The sequence below is a fragment of the Limanda limanda genome, chromosome 11, assembly GCF_963576545.1.
Source record: "Limanda limanda chromosome 11, fLimLim1.1, whole genome shotgun sequence".
Classification (NCBI taxonomy): domain Eukaryota; kingdom Metazoa; phylum Chordata; class Actinopteri; order Pleuronectiformes; family Pleuronectidae; genus Limanda; species Limanda limanda.
Window position 1 is genome coordinate 1,920,897 of NC_083646.1, and position 19,234 is coordinate 1,940,130.

The 19,234-nt window shown below is 49.0% G+C and overlaps 1 protein-coding gene across 1 annotated transcript in view; it reads right to left on the reverse strand.

Annotated features, from left to right (window-relative positions):
• Positions 1–19,234, reverse strand: part of satb1b (SATB homeobox 1b) — a 64,835-nt gene that overhangs the window by 8,603 nt on the left and 36,998 nt on the right. The window contains exons 10-11 of the mRNA XM_061081567.1: positions 16,604–16,675; positions 15,912–16,067 (exon numbers count right to left, since the gene is read on the reverse strand). Of these exons, the coding sequence (XP_060937550.1) occupies positions 15,912–16,067; positions 16,604–16,675 (228 nt within the window). The remainder of the gene's footprint in view (positions 1–15,911; positions 16,068–16,603; positions 16,676–19,234) is intronic.

Genomic DNA, 19,234 nt, shown 5'->3' on the forward strand with positions numbered 1-19,234 from the left:
TGGAAGCCCGGAGAGACAGTAAGGGAGGACGGACGGAGAGAGAGAGAGAGAGAGAGAGACAGACGGACAGGGAGCTCTGTCACTCGCCCGGGCCAACACCTTCCCTCTAATCTCATTTGCTCGGTATCAGCCCCATCAGGCTGACCTCGGCCACCGCACAAATTAATAAATAAAGTAAGCCAACAGATGTCCATCAATTTGCCATTTGAGTCATTTTCCCTTTTCCTCTCTCTCCCTCTTTCCTCTGTTTACTGAGTGTCCAAAAATAACGGCTCAGTTTCCCAAACCCCGGAAAACAGACGACGAGAGAATCTAGTAGGAGAATCATTTAGTTACACAAAAAAAAGGGCAAAGAAGACAAGATCAGAAAATGAAAAGTAAAACAGGGAAATAAAAACCTCCTATATGAAGAAATGCTTAGTAAGAGGCCCGAGCTGCTTCCAGGGGCAGAGACACACAACCCTGTCCTCTGTGTGAACAATGGAGACACAACCAGAAGTGGAGGGCGAGACAATGCCTGATTGTCTTTCCTCCTCCTCCTCCTCCTTGGACCTGGCAGCGGCCCAAGCCACAGGCAGACAACACCATGCAGATAAATGCAGCCGATAACAACGGTGCGCCAGAACCTGTTCCTCCTGCCCCCCCCACACACACACGTGAGGTAACTCTGCTGTAGATGCATCACGCCACGGTGGACGCCCATCTGCCCGACGCCGGCCCGAGTCTCCAGCGTGTTCCTGATGCTCGGGCATATTGAAACCTCTCGGGACGACGAGCAATAACCGACCGCACGACTCAGGGCCAGATTTTTTTTTTTTCTTTTTTCAAGTGGGGGGGGGAGAACAAGTCTTTATATGCAAACAGAGCAGCTACGAGTGACTGTACAAATTGTCTTTGGCAAAGTATGAAGACAGCGAGAGGGAAACGGGGTCAGCGGCCTGATTGAACCGCATCGGCCATCGGGGACGGACGGCAATTATGCTCCGAAAAATAAATAATGACAAACAAATCGTTCGCTGCTAATAGAGCGATCATTACAACACAAAGTCCTGTTTATTTGCCTATTAATGTTTGTGTTGAAGTGTCTGGATCGGGTCAACAAAGACTCAAACTACCCACAAGCTCCGTGTGGACCATTAATGAAGAGACAAGCGTTGATGTATCGAGTTCCAGTGGCTCCATCGCTTCTTAATGGTGCAATGTTAAAACCATTGATCATCGTAGAGCACCACTGGGATCCCGGGAGGAGTGTGAGAGGTTAAGCTGAGCAGGCGTCACATATCCAATCCGTGTTTATGCTCTTTTCATTCTCCCGGGCGACGGAGGACGAGGTTTTCTACTGGAAAAACGTCTGCTAGCGAGATCTTCACAGAGGAATTTGTGGAGAGGAGGAGAGGAGGAGAGGAGGAGAGGAGGAGAGGAGGAGAGGAGGAGAGGAGGAGAGGAGAGGAGGAGAGGAGGAGAGGAGGAGAGGAGGAGAGGAGGAGAGGAGGAGAGGAGAGGAGGAGAGGAGGAGAGGAGGAGATTAGGGAAACGTGCATTCATCCTAAAACCCAAAGTAATCATGTTTGCTGTTCTTTCATTCACTTAGAGCCGCAGTGAGGATGAGGTTTGTGCTGGAAATGGCTTTAAAAGATCACAAAATACTAATTTATCAAGCGTCCCTGAGAAGAAGATTACCGAGCCGCCGTCTTTTTATTTATTTACCCATCATGCAACGGGCCCTGGCGCTGACCACCACTGAAACAACTCAACACACCTTTACTCAGTTCCCTCCAGTGACATTCTCCTGCTGGACATCGACCACAGACAGAAACACAACAGACAGAATAAGAACAGAAACTAATATTTCAAATGACTCTGAAGGAAGAAAGAGTTTGTTTCATGTAAAGCAAAAATATTTTTTCTTTCTCTGAAAATATATCCCGCTCTGTTTACACTGTATCTGCGGCTGTTCGCCATATGGCGCTCAAAGACTCGACTTTATTGTTAAGTCACATTTTTTATTAGTTACCTCTGATTCATTTTTCATAACCTCGCCATCTGATTCACATTCACACGCCGGCGTCCACAAAGCAGACGGATCAAACGCACGATCTCTGTGAGACGCCTCATCGGCCCGGCGGAGGTTTGGATTCATCGCCACGGAAACGGATGAGAACGTTTCCAGTTCTCATTTAAGTACAAATGTCTTCTCTCTTAAGGAAAAGCTTCTGAGGATTAAAAACTGAGTCATCTAAACCATTTGAAACTCGCCTTTGACAAGTCTCTCTTTTTAAATTTTCTATTATTATTATTATTAAATCACGCTGCTGTGACTCTGATGTCTTGTCAGAGTGGATCCTTTCCAGATATGTGTTGCCAGATTGTGTCGCCATCCTCTTTTGTGCGGATGTCAGCGGCTGAGCTTCAGGAGAAACATTTTGCCAGTCGGAATCAAACCTCGCCAAACAATTAACCTGTAGTCGAGCCGCGACACTGAGAAGTCTCAGCCAAACAGCCAGTGTTTTCTGGAGAGGGGGTCGCGACCTCTGCCGATACAATACGCCAGCGGACAACAATGACAGACTGACGGCTAACACGGCTCACATTGTGGAGGCGGGGCATGACTGTGCAGGAAACGACCTCCTCTGTGTCAGCACCGATCCCAGGAACAATACGGGACCAGTTCTGTGCCGTCGTTTACGTCACGGCTGGAGAACCAATAAAGATTTTTTCGAGCAACCAAACAGAGGCAGATGGAGCATAAAGAATAACCAAAGGCAAATGACCAGTCCATCTGAAATGGAGCACATTAAACATCTGTGTGGTTACGGTTTCTTTTTTTTTTTTTTCTGCTTCCTCTCTCTGAACCGCACGTTTTGTTCTTTTTCAGCAAAGTCTCTCTCTCTCTCAGACACACACACACAACAGCACAGAACGTGGCGACAATCACACAACACAGGATAGATCCTTCTGTAAACATGTGTGAATTAAATATCTACAATTAAACAGGAAGATTCATATTTTGTGTCGTAAAAAATGTAGAAAATTCACTTTAAATGATGATTTATGTCATCTATTCTTTTATTAATGTATTTACTTGCTTATTTATTTATCCTTTCTCTCTCTTCCTCTACCAACCCATCTTTTTTTGTTTTTCTTTTGTTTGTTTTTCTTTATTTTTCAACTATATGTGCTCATCTGTTGGGGCTAGGAGGGGGGTGGGGGGGTTGGTATCTGTTCTGTGGTATGTTGAAATTACATCTGTAATTGTTATTGATGGAACAGTATTGTTTGTTTGTTAATTATGTTAAAAAATTCAATAAACAGATTGTTAAAAAAGAAAAAAAGAAAATTCACTTTAAATATGAATGAATATGGGGGGAAATCGTGTTCCCTGTGTCCAGAACTTGAGATTGTGTGTGTGTGTGTGTGTGTGTGGCACAAAATGGTTGAGAAGCGACTCACTGACGATCCCAGCTACACACGCCTCTTTGTATTAAATATTAGTACAGTTGAAATTGCAACATAATCTGGTTTCCCCGGCTCGGGCTGATATTTGGGAACCGGCAGCGTCTGCACAGCCACACAGAATGTTCAAACACGGCTCTCCCACCAATAACTCACTTCTTGTTTATAATCTTTTCTGTTCGATAGTGCCGAGGCAGATGGAGGATGAATGCAGCGAAGACAACAAACACACAAGATGAACTGGAGATAAACAAACGACGGCAGCGGCGAGATTACAAACGCAGGAAGCACCTACATGGAGTCTGATTCCATCAATTACAAGAGCTTGATTGAGATTTAATTCAAAGCTGGGGTTTAATTGCTAATATCAAAGCATAATTAAGCTGATAAATCATGACTGATCTTATTGAATTAGGGATTGGAATAGCGGAGAACCTGCAAATTGTCTATGTCAGCTAAATAAGTGTTTGTAATTGGCCGACAAGTTTGCTTCAGAAACTAATGAAACTTAACAAATGTTTCATCCCTAAAAAGTGTTTTGAAATAAAAGATTTAATATTCAGGAGGAGGAAGAGGAGGAGGAGGAGGAGGAGGAAGAGGAGGAGGAGGAGGATGAGATAGAGAGGAAGAGGAGGAGGAGGAGCTGGATCTGTGTCTCGTTCTCCCTGGAAATGAATCTTCAACCTCAAGTCGAACGTTTACATGAGTGGACACAACACAAAACATCTGTAACGAGTGTGAGAAGGAAGTGAAAGTGTATTTGTGTTTCACCTCCGTTAATCTGGTGAAAGTGACTGAAGGATACGATGGAGTGAAAGAGATAGAGAGAGAGAGAGAGAGAGATGAGAAGGTGAAAGACAGAGTGAGAGAAAATACTGATCGGAAAACCAAGTGCACACAAGCAGGAGGAGGAGGAAGAGACGGAGGAGGAGGAGAAGGAAGAGGAAGAGGAAGAGGAAGAGGAAGAGGAAGAGGAGGAGGAAGAGGAGGAGGAGGAGGAAGAGGAGGAGGAGGGAGAGGAGGAAGAGGAGGAGGAGGAGGAGGAGGAGGAGGAGGAGGAAGAGATAGAGGAAGAAGAGGAGATAGAGAGGAGGAGGAGGAAGAGGACGAGGAGGAGGAGGAGGAGGAGGAAGAGGAGGACGAGGAGGACGAGGATGAGGAGGAGGAGGAGAAGGAGGAAGAGGAGGAGGAGGAGGACGAGGAGGAGGAGGAGGAGGAGGAGGACGAGGAGGAGGAGGAGGAGGAGGAGGAGGAAGAGGAGGAGGAAGAGGAGGAGGAGGACGAGGAGGAGGAGGAGGAGGAAAGTGACTGAAGGATACGATGGAGTGAAAGAGTGAGAGAGAGAGAAGGTGAAAGACAGAGTGAGAGAAAATACTGATCGGAAAACCAAGTGCACACAAGCACCAGCAGGAGCACTGGGATGGATCCTAATATCTCCCAGTGCAATTCCCCCTCACACACACACACACACACACTCGCACAGACACACCCTCTCTCTCTCTCTCTCTCTCTCTCTCTCTCTCTCTCTCTCTCTCTCTCTCTCTCTCTCTCTCTCCCAGACTGCATCTGCCGGAGCTGGTGGCTGTAGTTAAATTGAAATATTCTGCGGCGTGTGTCAGCAGCATGCAGAATGGTAATTATGACAGATCTGATTAGGCGGCCGAGCCGGGCGGCTCCGGGCTGCAGGTGCGACCTTGTGCATTCCTGCGTGTGTAAATAAAATTAATTACAAGCGTAAGGGGGCGAGCGGCGCGTGACATCAGCACGCACGGGGGGGGGGGGACTCCCACGGGGGGGGAACCCTAATGGAATATTTTCCCCGAGTCTAATAATACAGTTGGTATTGACTTGAGGTAATTAGGGGGATCATTAAAGCGCTTTTCCCGGCGTATTTGCCTGCCTGATCAGATTAGAGAGAATGGGCCTCAGAACAAGTCCTGTGTGGTCTGGAGAGGAGGAGAGGAGGAGGAGGTGGAGGAGGAGAGAGAGGAGGAGAGGAGGAGAGGAGGAGAGGAGGAGAGGAGGAGAGGAGGAGAGGGAGAGAGGAGGAGTCTGCCTGATCAGATTAGAGAGAATGGGCCTCAGAACAAGTCCTGTGTGGTCTGAGAGGAGGAGAGGAGGAGGAGAGGAGGAGAGGACGAGAGGAGGAGAGGAGAGGAGGAGGAGGAGAGGAGGAGAGGAGGAGGAGGAGAGGGAGAGAGGAGGAGTCTGCCTGATCAGATTAGAGAGAATGGGCCTCAGAACAAGCCCTGTGTGGTCTGAGAGGAGGAGAGGAGGAGGAGGTGGAGGAGAGGAGGAGAGGAGGAGAGGAGGAGGAGAAGAGGAGAGGAGGAGAGGAGGAGGAGGAGAGGAGGAGAGAATGGGCCTCAGAACAAGCCCTGTGTGGTCTGTCAGGAGGAGAGGAGGAGAGGAGGAGAGGAGAAGAAGAGGAGTGGGAGAGAGGAGAAGAGGAGGAGAGGAGAAGAGGATGAGAAGGAGGAGGAGAGGAGGAGAGGAGGAGAGGAGGAGAGGAGGAGAGGAGAAGAGGGGAGGAGAGGAGAAGAGGAGGAGAGGAGGAGAGGAGGAGGAGTGGGAGAGGAGGAGAGGGAGAGAGAGAGAGGCTGGATCACATGTGTAGGAAAGGAAACAGTCTGTCAGCTGCTAACAAGCCAGAGACTGGTGAGGTTAGAGAGAGATCCACTGAGCGAGGGGCGAGTGAGAGAGTCACAGAGTGCTGGTTCAGTGAACTGGTGAACACCTGCTCCACAGCAGAGAAGACAAGAGGAGAGATAGAGGGGAGGAGTGATAGAGGGGAGGAGAGATGATAACGCATCGGACGTGACGACTAAAGGCCGGCGCATGCTTCTGCGTTTTCACGGGCCCGCAAGCGTAAGAGCCCTTCTGGGCCCCTGTTGTGCTGACGTTTCCCTTCTTACGTGCTCATGTGCGTCGCCCAATTTTTCTAACTAGACGGCAAAGCTTAACTACATCCTTTCGGGAGTCGCATTTCTGGTTTCATGCCCGGAACAGGCGGAAACCACGGAAGATTTAGAAGAACGAATATGGACCAAATAGAAGAGCACTTGGCAGAGGAGATCCGAAACTATGACCACTAGTATAACCCGTTAGCCTGACGTTGTCATACTCATTATTCTAGTCAGAATATGAGTCTCATACTCCATTGGGCTGTGATTAAGGGGCGTGTTTCTACAGAACCAGGAAACCAAATGCCTCTTCGCCCAATTGGATAGACCTACAACCAATCAGAGCAACGTAGTGTGTGACGTATGTCAAGCGACGCAGAGTTGTTGTCAGTTGTCTGTTTCACGAGTTTATTTACTCTCGTATAAATCTATGGAAATGCTGCGAATGCCGCTCGTATCTCCACCGGAGGCAAAGCCCCCCCCAGGAAGCAGCTGGAGACCAGGGCTGCTTGTGAGAGCCCTGGCCACCGGCGGGGTTAAGAAGCCTCACCGCTACCGGCCCTGGACCGCTACCGGCTCGTCACCGCTACCGGCCCGGGACCGCTACCAGCTCGTCACCACTACCGGCTCGGTACCGCTACCGGCCCGGGACCGCTACCGGCTCGGTACCGCTACCGGCCCGGGACCGCTACCGGCTCGGTACCGCTACCGGCCCGGGACCGCTACCGGCTCGGGACCGCTACCGGCTCGGTACCGCTACCGGCTCGGGACCGCTACCGGCTCGGGACCGCTACCGGCTCGGTACCGCTACCGGCTCGTCACCGCTACCGGCTCGTCACCGCTACCGGCCCGGGACCGTTACAGGACCGGTAGCGAGGCTCTGAGAGAGATCCGTCGCTACCAGAAATCCACGGAGCTGCTGATCCGCACGCTGCGCATCCAGAGCTCCGCTGTCGTGGCTCTGCAGGAGGACAGCGAGGAGGAGAAACGGCCGTTAATCGTTTTACACTTCCTTGTTGCTCCAACATTAACAGCAACTTGTGTCTTTTTTGTCTCATATGTGCTGAGGCAACACGCACAACGCTTGGAAAACCATGAATGACAACGAGTCCTGCGTCACAACTGCGTGAAAAGCCGCAGACGCCGTCACAGAAGCAAGCGCCGACCTTAAGAGACGTGAGGAACCCGGGTGGGGGGGGTGGGCGAGGAGCAGAGAGAGACAGATGGGGTGAGAGGTGGCGGGTGAGGCGTAAGTGAGAGAGATGACAGGAGAGACAACAAAGTGCTCTGGGCATGAGGAGGAGGAGGAGGAGGAGGAGGAGGAGGAGGAGGAGGAGGAGGAGGAGGAGGAGGAGGAGGAGGAGGAGGAGGAGGAGGAGGAGGAGGAGGAGGAGGAGGAGGAGGAGGAGGAGGAGGAGGAGGAAGAGGAAGAGGAAGCGGAAGAAGAGGAGGAGGAGGAGGCGGAGGAGGAGGAGGAGGAAGAGGAAGAGGAGGAGGAAGAGGAAGCGGAAGAGGAGGAGGACGAGGAGGAGGAGGAGAAAGAGGAGGAGGAGGAGGACGAGGAAAGGGAAGAGGAGGAGGAAGAGGAGGAGGAAGAGGAGGAGGAGGAGGAGGAAGAGGAAGAGGAGGAGGAGGAGGAGGAGAAAGAGGAGGAGGAGGAAGAGGAGGAGGAGGAAGAGGAGGAAGAGGAGGAGGAGGACTGTCCGACGGGGGGGGGGAACCGACGGGGGGGAATTCCACTGTCCATTAAACAATAAGAGAAGAGGCTCATTTCAGAGGGGGGGGGGGACTCAACTGTTTGTTAAAGATAATTCATTCGTTTGCTAAATTAATTATTCAGACGCTTCGTCTCCAGTTCAAGAAATTGTGTTTTTAATAATAGAGGATCTGGCCCGGCTGGTTGCCATGGCAACCTAATAACCAAGCAGGCAGCGGAGATAAATAAATAAATCAATTAATAAACAGTCACAGATCCCTGAGGGGGGGGGTGTGGGGGGGGAGTGAGAGGCCACACACACAACGAGAAGCGACGCAAGTGTCTGGAAACATCTTCACTTTGTCACAACTCAACACAATCTGCAACACAACTGTTTGTCCAAAAAAAACACACAACTTCTGGTGAGCCGACCCCACCCGGCTCCTCGGAAACACACAAACAAGCGCACCCCCCCCCCGAAAGGTCAGCCATCTGCCCCTCTAGTTAGGCAGGAGCAGCGTGTGTGTGTGTGTGTCTGTCTGTGTGTGTCTGTGTGTGTGTGTGTGTGTTGTGTGTGTGTGTGTTGTTGTGTGTGTGTTATTGTGTATTTAACACAAACTCCACCTTTGACAGGAGATCTGTCGTTTCTTTTTTTTTGGGAGGAAGCGCTTGTTTGTCCGTCACCTTCCTCCTGGTGTCGGTGGCCCCGCCCACTCCCCCCCCCCCCTTCATACCAAACAAGCTTCTCGCTCCACCCCCCCCCCTCTCCTGCATCATCACCACCCCCCCCCCCCTCCCCTCCAAGGACTGCCGTGCCAAGCGGGTGCAGGGTGACAGATGGCATACACCAACCCACCCACCCACCCACCCTAACCCCCCCCTGCCCGCCCGCCACTCTCCCCTCCACCACCAACCCCCCACCCCCCTTCTACTGCGCCCGCCCCCCCGCCCCGGCCCCCCCGGTGGCGCAGCGGCGGACCAGATCAGTGCCATTCTGTCTCATTAGAGCCGGGCTAATTAGTGTGTAGCCTCTTCCAGGGGCGAGCGAGCGAGTGAGAGAGTGAGTGAGAGACAGAGAGAGAGAGAAGGAGTCGTGGGGGGGGCAGCGGCGGCGTGGTTCTGACTCCACCGGTCATCGCCCCCCCCGGTGCGGCGGGCTCCCCGGGCGCTTGTTTCTCTCTGATTCCACCGCTCAGCCGATTCCTCTCAGGAAGTGTCGAGGATGTTTAGACACACAAGTTGTGTCAAAGGATCGCCCCCCCGAGCTGCTCCCGCCCCCCCGAGCTGCTCCCGCCCCCCCCACCCCTCGGCTAACCTCCCATCACTCAGCCCAACATTAGCCGCCGCCCTCTCTCTCTGCCAGGCTCGCCAACACAGCAAGCCTCCGCCATTAACATGAATGAGAACAAAGCAGGCTAGCTCGTGAGTTAGCACTCGATAGCCCGACGGAGCCAGTTCATGATGTCGTGACGTCGGCGCCGGGCGGAAACGCTGCTCCTTCCTGGCGATGACGTCACTGGAACTGAACCAGTGGCGCGGGGTTTGTTTCCTCAGCGTCAGCCCGATGTTCCCAGATTTATTTTGAAAAATTTGTCCCGATGTTCCCACATTTCTAGATTTTTCTGAAAATTAGGTTTAGGTTTAGGTTTAGGTTTAGGTTTAGGTTTAGGGTGAGGGTTGGGTTAGGTTTAGAAGACTTATCTCGATGACTCCCCCTGCTTCGTCCGACCAGCAACTAGAGACCAGACCAGAGACAAGTGACTAGATCAAAGACTAGAGACCAGAGACTAGAAACTGGAGACTAGACTAGAGACCAGAGACTAGAGACCAGAGATTAGAGCAGACCCTAGACCAGATAATAGAGACCAGACCAGAGACCAGTGACTAGAGCAGAGACTAGAGACCAGAGACTAGAGACCAGAGATTAGAGACCAGAGATTAGAGCAGACCCTAGACCAGATAATAGAGACCAGACCAGAGACCAGTGACTAGAGCAGAGACTAGAGACCAGAGACCAGAGACTAGAGACCAGACCAGAGACTAGAGACCAGACCGGACTTGGGAGCCAAAGGCAATGCACTGGCCCACGCACGTCAGCGATTCTCTCCATTCTCACTTATCCCCTTTGCCGAATTTGTTTTTAATGCGAGTTGGTGATTTGTTTAATTTGAACGAAGTTGGTTGGACTATTTTTTTTCTATAGGCTCTATTTTGATTTCCTAGTTTGATGGAACACATCATCAGTAGTTGACCTCAGGATCACTGGATGTTTCGGCCATTATCACTAGACCCCCCCACCCGACGGAGGCCCAGCCGAGGTTGATCAAACCCCAGGGTGTGTCCAACTAAGTTTATTGTAATCTAATTCTAAGGTTATTTTAGGGAAGGATTCACGGTTTTGTTTAGGATCAACTGGTTAGGGTAAGGTTTAGGGTTAGGCATCGGATTACCATCTCAGGTTTAGGCCTGGGGTTCCCTGGTTACGGTTAGAATAAGGGTTAGGGTTAGGCCTAGATTTACCAGGTTGGTTTAGGCGTCAGGTTAACTTTGTTAGGTTTAGAGTAAAGGTTTTGGTTAAGGTTAGGGTTAGGGTTTGGGTTAGCGGTGTTGAGCTCAAGAGGGTTTGGAAGCTAGCTAGCTCCTTCAAATCGCCAGCTACGGAATGGTGAACCCTTAACTACCAGGCAGGGGTAGAACTGAATGTTAGAAATGTGGGAACATAGGGTTGTGGGAATTTAGGGCCTAATTTTGTAATGAATATTAGAAATGTGGGAACATAGGGCTGTGGGAACATAGGGCTGTGGGAACATAGGGCTGTGGGAACATAGGGCTGTGGAAACATAGGACTGTGGGAACATAGAGCTGTGGGAACATAGAGCTGTGGGAACATAGGGCCTAATTTTGTAATGAATATTAGAAATGTGGGACCATAGGGCTGTGGGAACATAGGGTTGTGGGAACATAGGGCTGTGGGAACATAGGGTTGTGGGAACATAGGGTTGTGGGAACATAGGGCTGTAGGAACATAGGGCTGTGGGAACATAGGGCTGTGGGAACATAGGGCTGTGGGAACATAGGGCTGTGGGAACATAGGGCTGTGGGAACATAGGGCTGTGGGAACATAGAGCTGTGGGAACATAGAGCTGTGGGAACATAGGGCTGTGGGAACATAGGGCTGTGGGAACATAGGGCTGTGGGAACATTGGGCTGTGGGAACATAGGGCTGTGGGAACATAGGGCTGTGGGAACATAGGGCTGTGGGAACATAGGGCTGTGGGAACATAGAGCTGTGGGAACATAGAGCTGTGGGAACATAGAGCTGTGGGAACATAGAGCTGTGGGAAGTCTGAGATCTCAGACGGAAGCTGGAGAACCTGAATCTGAGTCATCGCCGGACGGATCATGAATAATAATTCTGATCTTTAGAGTAAATATACGAGTCGTAGTAAATCAGAAGGGCCGGACTGCTTCCCCAAAATAAAATAAAAAATATGTACGTTCAAAACTTTGAAGTGAGTGTCGGCCGTTAATCTGCTGGAGTTGGGGTTGGGAGTCGCTGCTCCAACGTTACGACTGTGGCAGTAAAAGTGTGATTGAAATGCAACATTGAATCCGTGAGAGGGGGGGGGTGGGGGGGCGGTTAAGGGCTGGCAGAGGCCTGCTGTGGTTACGAGTCCTGGGAGAGGACGGCGTGGCTGCATTCCAGGAACCCCCCCCCCCCAGACACAAACACACACAGTCAAACATCCCTGCACACAAACCTATATTTGATGCAGGCAAAACACACACACATCTATATATAGGGACAAACGCACACCTAAGCACACACACACACACCAATCAGTTAACTCCTGTTTGCTGCTCCTCCACCCTGGGGACCAGTGTGACCTCCGTCACCTCCACCTCTCTCTCTCTCTCTCTCTCTCTCTCTCTCTCTCCTTCCTGTCTGAGCCGTTTAATCCGTCTCTCTGTGAATGAGGCGAACGTGCGACACACAAACAGCGAGAAAAAACGCTACATGATGTAAACACACACACACACACACACCCGACAACATACGGGCCCGATACCAGTGGATCCGGGTCGCCTGATCTTGCGTAAGCGAGCTGCAATGAATGCTGGGAAATCCAGGTTGAACGGCACGGCGAGCCGACAGGACGCCGCCCAGCCTCCGAGATGAGGCCTCTCTCTCTCTCTCTCCCGCACACACCCTCCCCCAACAATTATTTCCCCGGACCCCATGTGGGCACGCTGCCAGTCCGGCCCATCCTCCATCCTCATCACCAGCCACATCCACGCCGGCGCCCCCCCCCAGCCCGGCAGCAGCAGGCTCTGCTGGCACGGCGCTCTACCTCGGGCTGGCTGGTGATTCTCTTCCTGCGATGTGAAACCCTCCGTGGATTTCGGCGTTTGTCACATTCAAATATATATTTTGCTGTTCTTCCTTCAAACTAAAAAGAGCTCACGGACGACTTAGGCTGATTTACTCAAGAAAATGTCCTTTTACTGAGGTGAATTCTCTGGTGGCGTGAAGCGTTCGCCGGTTTAGTGTCGGCACCAGGAAGCTTTACTGGAACCAGTGAATAAGCAGACAGGACCTGGAACTTCCTCTTTATCTGGAAAATTCTGCAGCGTCCTCACGTATCGATTATGGAAGAAATTTTTGCTCTGGGCGGAAGATAGATTCTTATATTCTACTCATTTTCTTCTTTCGCTGTTTCCATAATAAAACACATGACGTCTCATAGCATTTTTATGGACATTAACAGTTTTGCTGATTTACTCAACACTCATGAAAATGTGCTTTTACTGAGGTGAATTCTCTGGTGGCGTGAAGCAATCGCCGGTTTAGTGTTGACACCAGGAACCTTTTCTGGAATCAGTGAATAAGCAGAAATGAGGAGCTAACTTCAGCTTCAGTATCTGGTGTGAGTTCACTGCAACTACACTGCAAAAAAGGCCACTCCAAAAAAAAAGCCCCAAAAAATGAATACAAATAATTTTTTGCTTGTAATAAGCCAAAAAATCTGCCAATGGAACAAGTCAAAATTCACTTGGTCAGATTTCTTGAAATAAGACTTTATATTTAAGCCTTACAAGATAAGAGTGATCTTGAAATTAGCTGGGAAAACTAATTTTTAGCTATATTTTACTAGTATTGTGATGTTTTGTGTCTCATAATAAGCTTGTGATGCTCAAAAATAGTATTTTCCCCTCAAAAGTAGCATCTTTTTATCCTGTTTATCTGGAAACTTCTGCAGCGTCCTCACGTATCGATTATGGAAGGAATCTATGGAACAGGATTTTTGCTCTGGGCGGAAGATAGATTCAATATTCTACTCATTTTCTTCTTTAGCTGTTTCCATAATAAAACACATGACGTCTCATAGCATTTTTATGGACATTAACAGTTTTGCTGATTTACTCAACACTCAGGAAAATGTCCTTTTACTGAGGTGAATTCTCTGGTGGCGTGAAGCCATCGCCGGTTTAGTGCCGACACCAGGAAGCTTTCCTGGAACCAGTGAATAAGCAGAAATGAGCTTCGGTATCTGGTGTGTCTGCACCGCAACTTCCTGTTTATCTGGAAACCTCACGTATCGATTATGGAAGGAATCTATGGAATAGGATTTTTGCTCTGGGCGGAAGATGGATTTAATATTCTATTCATTTTCTTCTTTAGCTGTTTCCAAAATAAAACACATGACGTCTTATAACAGGAGCCTTACATCACCTCATCTACCTGATATCTACTTTTATTTGTAGTATGTTTTTTATGGACATTAACAGATTGATCTGAGTCTGCAATCATCAATAATTTCAATGATCAATTCTGTCAGTTTACTTCTTAGTTGTGACAAATGTCCCTATGTCACGATTTGTCCAGAGAGACGGATTCAAATTGCTTCCTTTGTTTGACCCGAACCCAAACGAGTCCGATTCCCAGTGACACCAGCAGCAGGTTCCACGAGCTGGAAACAGCTTCAATGCTCAAGAAGTGACTCAATTAACTGATTAGAGAAATAGCTTCCATTATATTTCCCGACAATCAAGGAAAATCAATTACTCGATGAGCTCTGCTTCCGTCTGCAACACAACGACTCGACAAAGCGTGTGTCTTGTGTCTCCGAGGGTCCGATGACACAACAACAACTTGTGACCTTGTCCCAGTTTGAATGAAACCAGAACCAGAACCAGAACCAGAACCAGAACCAGAACCAGAACCAGAACCAGAACCAGGCCCGGTGGCGGGTTGTCGAAGCTCTTTGAGGAAACTGTGGCTGAGACCTGGGTGCTGTAGTCTGTGATTGTCAGGGTTCAGGGGTCCTGATGGGGGGGGGGGAGCAGCCGCCGGCCTGGCAGCGCCGCTGGATGTGGCAACGCCGGCTGGGTAGTAAGGGGGGGGGGGGGACCAGCTGCCCGGGGAGCGCCCATTACGAGATGGAGCCAGAGATAAGTGCTCTCCCAGGCCCCCTTTCACAGGCATAATTAGCACACTTCTTATCTGCTGCTCAATTCACATTCACACTCGCCCGCCATGAATGGAACGTGAAAGAGAGGCAGAAACCTGGGGGGGGAGTGGGGGGGCGCGAGAGGTAGAGAGGGGCAAGACAGAGGGATGAGAGGGAGGTGGAGAAGACACACACCGTGGAAAACCTGTTCCCAGACAAACCTTCATTTGGGAAGAGAGACACGTTGGAGTTAACGCCGCCCGCGCCTCTCTCTCCACCATCCTCTCTCCATCGCTCCTCTCTCTCTCTCTCCATCGCTCCTCTCTCTCTCTCTCTCTCTCTCCATCCTGCCACCGGAGGCTTTCAACTCCTTAACAAAAACAGTGGTTTGTGCATCAAACTGCAATTTGGTAAAACAAAGCTATCTGGGGGTATAATCATCCTAATCAGCAAGAAAAAAAATAAAGCCTTTGCAGATATTTCTAGATTATTCCGCCCTTGGTGATCTATTCCCCCCCCACCCCACCCCACCCCCCCCGGCTTTGTCATCAGGCTCGATGGTGGAAAATCTTCCCAACTCTTCCTCTTCCTCCTCCGACTCAGACACTCGAAAACCTTTAATACTACCTCCTTAGTGCCACGAGTTTAAATTGCTTTTAATAAAGACGTGACTCTCTCTCTCTCTCTCTCTTCTTCCCCCTTGTTTCCATCACACACACAGGTTTGTATTGTGTGAGTTCCCGGCTCCTCTGAGGAGAAGATAACAGGACCCCCCCCCCCATGGTTTCGCTGAGCTAATATAAACAGGTTTGTTTGGTGTTGAAACCGCGTCGACTGTTAAACTCCGAACCCATAATAAAGAAGACATGTGTCATTATGCTGCTGAACGACCGCGGTGACGCACTGAGGCCGGGTCGGTTTCGACTTCTCTTTCCTTTTTATCATCCGTGTGTGTGTGTGTGTGTGTGTGTGTGTGTGTGTGTGTCAAGAAAGAAATAAAGAGTGCGCTTTATGTTGCATGTTAATGGACAATCGGGCTTTCCTGAAGAAGACACTGAATCAGCGATGATGGAAAACAGCTGATATGTAACATCGTGGTTTTCCTGCTCCTCTTTCTCCTCCTGGTTTTACACTGAGCTCTTCCCCTGTGTGTGTGTGTGTGTGTGTGTGTGTGTGTGTGTGTGTGTGTCAAACAGTTCAGGTGAATCAGGTCAAGATTAGATTTTGTATTTGCTCCAGTTGTGGAAAAAGAAATAAAGAGCGCTCTGGACAATCAAGTTTTCTGGAAGAAGACACTGAATCGGCGATGATGGAAAACTCCAAACAGCTGATATGTAACATCATGGTTCTACTCTTTCTCCTCCTGGTTTTACACTGATCTCTCCTCCCCTGTGTGTGGTCAGGTACCTGGCTCTTGGAGGCGGCCACCTTGGCGAACAGCGCCTGGGAGACCTTGGCCCGTTTCATCTCCTGCTGGATCTCGTCGTAGATGGTGGAGTTGATGTTGAGGATGCAGCTCTCCGTCTTCCCGTTCCACTCGCTGGGCAGAGGAGACGGCTTCACCTGGTACCGGGAGGAAACAAGGGATGAAAGAGTTAAAACATCAGCCACAATTTTGAAAAATAAATTGTCAGATATTGAATCTTCCATGTGTATGTGGTTGTTTCTGGTTGTGTGCCAGGACAGAGTCAATGTAGTCGACCTTAAAATCATTTTCTCACATTATCAGAGTCATGAGTGACAGTCTGTGTGTGTGACTGAACCACAAGGTTTCTCTTTATCATTTTATCATCAATGCATTCTGCTGACAATTTAATACTCACAGACTTGAGCTCTATTCAACTAAAGTCTAATTATTAGATGTAATTAAAATCAAAAAAGTGCATCATACATATATATTTTATTTATATAGAAACTATTTCAAACAACAACTGATCAAAAAGGCAAATATTAGCTTTGCACTTTAACGTCAAGTGTTGCTCTTATTAATGCTTCACAAAACAGAAATTGCATGTTGGGAAATGATGAGTGTATGATCTGTTAAAATGTGTAGATTCAGATTGGTGGAAGTGGGGTGGGGGGGTGGGGGGGGTGCTCACAGGGGAAATGCCCACAGGGATCCGGGGATTCCAGTCCTCGGGCCGCACGCTGTTACAGTCTTCCCTCCGGGGCTGCGTCGGGAAAACAACACAAACCATATTTGTTCAGACTCACATGACGAAAAGAAAAATAAATCTGGCAAAAGCACAAACAGCCACACACACACACACACACACACACACACACACACACATATCACACCGCTGCACGCCACCGTGGCTACTTTAGCTGGAAAACACTTAAAAACGTGTTGTATGAGATGTTATTATTCGCATGTCAAGCTGGTGATTAAAAAATAAATGCAAGTCTAATGAAATCAAATCATCTTCATTGAGCGTCTTGTTGCATCTTGACAAAAATCCTTTCACAACCTAACAAGTATCCTAATAAAAGCGTTACCCACGATGCATTAGCATATGAATCATTTCATACGCGCCCGTTCTGAAAGGAGACTTCCACAGGGCCGGGGACGAGTACACGGAATGCAAATAAACCATAATAACACCAACAGCGACTCACTGGTGATGGAGCCGCTGATCAGAAAAACATATATATTCAAGTCTTTGTCTAGACTCCTGATACGTGTTGTGGTGAGACTGGAATGTCGGTGCGATTCCCTCGGTTCTTTCATCGTGGTTTTACGACGCCTCGACGTGGGCGTGTCAGTCTGAGCGGCAGGTTAGCATGTCAGGCTAATTGCTCAGGCCGGGACGACGTGCACTAACTGGCTCTGGAGGAGTCGATCCGATCAGCGCACGTGAGAGAAACATACCTCTGCATCTGCTTTTATGAGGCCAATAAAAAGCCTCCTCTGTCTCCAGCTCCATTGCCACCCGGCTGATTTATGTGCTTAAATTCACACCGCATTGCTCCATAGGAGAGGCTGGCAGATGGCCAGGTGTGTGAGTGTGTGTTTGTGGGTGTGGGTGTGTGAGTGTGTGTTTGTGGGTGTGTGTGCGCGTGAGAACCCGCCTTGTGCGGGAACAGGTCTGACATGATGAATGTCTGACATGATACATGTTAATGGGGTAGAGTCATACAGGTAGGGCTATATCAGGCCTCTGGATTCTGAACTTCTGTGCCGACAGGAAACAAACGCACAAACCAGAAGCTTTGGGGTTTGGACGCTTCTTGAAATAGATTGTTCTCCGTGCAGCGTCGTTTTATTGTGTAGTTTGAATTTTGTTTCAGATCTGTGAGCTGGTCTCCAGATCACCAGATGGGATTATTGAAAAAGTAAAAAAAAAGTCGTAACTCCAGATCCCCTCCCTCCTTCCGCCACTGGGATGTTAATAAACAGACGAGCTCTATTCAACTAAAATATAATTATTAAATGTAATTAAAATCAAAAAAGATATACATCATACATATATATTTATATAGAAACGATTTCAAACAACAACTGAGCAAAAAGGCAAATTTTAGCTTTGCACTTTAACCTCACGTGTTGCTCCAGATTCTGAACTTCTGTGCCGACAGGAAACAAACGCACAAACCAGAAGCTTTGGGGTTTGGATGCTTCTTGAAATAGGATCACCAGATGGGATTATTGAAAAAGTAAAAAACAAAAGAAGTCGTAACTCCAGATCCCCTCCCTCCCTCCGCCACTGGGATGTTAATAAAAGCATTAACACTGGGTTATTCATTCCTGTGCACAGTTCCACTCTCTCACTCTGAATAATGTCCTGCATTAGCACAACCTGTGATTGTAAAGATGGGCTGTGAACTGCAAAGTGGCCTCGAGTAGGTTCGGCTCTGCTGCCTCAGAATGAGACTCTGTGGTTGTGTGTGAAGCTGCTGGGTCCAGAGCTTCTGTCTCTGTGGGTCTTCTCACCTCGAGAGACAAGCAGAGGACGGGACAGAGGACGTCTTTGTCCAGCGTCCTCACCTCCTCCTCCGCTCGGCTGAGCTCAAACAGGCTCGACCGGTACGGAGGTTTTCCCACATACCTTAAGAACCTTCACACCCGGGGACGGAGATCTGCGGTGATTTGATTCGAAGAGGCGCCGACTAAATGATGCTTGATCACCGAGTGAGCGTTATTATTTTTTTTTGAAATGGGAGGGTTGTTAATGCACGAGAAAAGGTCAAAATTAGCACAAAAAAAATTAGCCAGCGTTTGTGCACCGGTCTCACCTGGTGTGCGGGTGGAGGGGGGGGTGGGGGGGGGGAAAGCGGAGCTCATTTACATGCAGAGGAAATGTAAAGGATGAACTCCAGACGCAGGTAGAGTTGATATTCCACATGTTTTTCCAGACAGGTTGGAAACTTACACGAGGGAATGTGAAGCACGTAGCTGAACAATGTGCGAGGGCGTGTGTGTGTGTGTGTGTGTGTGTGTGTGTGTGTGTGTGTGTGCGTGATCGCACACTTCCGATCGTCACATGTAAACACACAGTGAGCTAACGAGTGCGTCTCAGGACTGATGCTACTCACACGTGTTGTTATGTGACATTTGAGAAATAACCAGTTATATTAGTATTAGCCTACAGCAAGATATGAATGAAAACTACATGGTGGCATCATAGCATTGATTATACACGGCTCTGTAGGCCTATTGTCCGTATCTGACTATATGACTACATAGTTATTTCCATAAGTATGAGTTACATAATTTTACAGATGTGTGT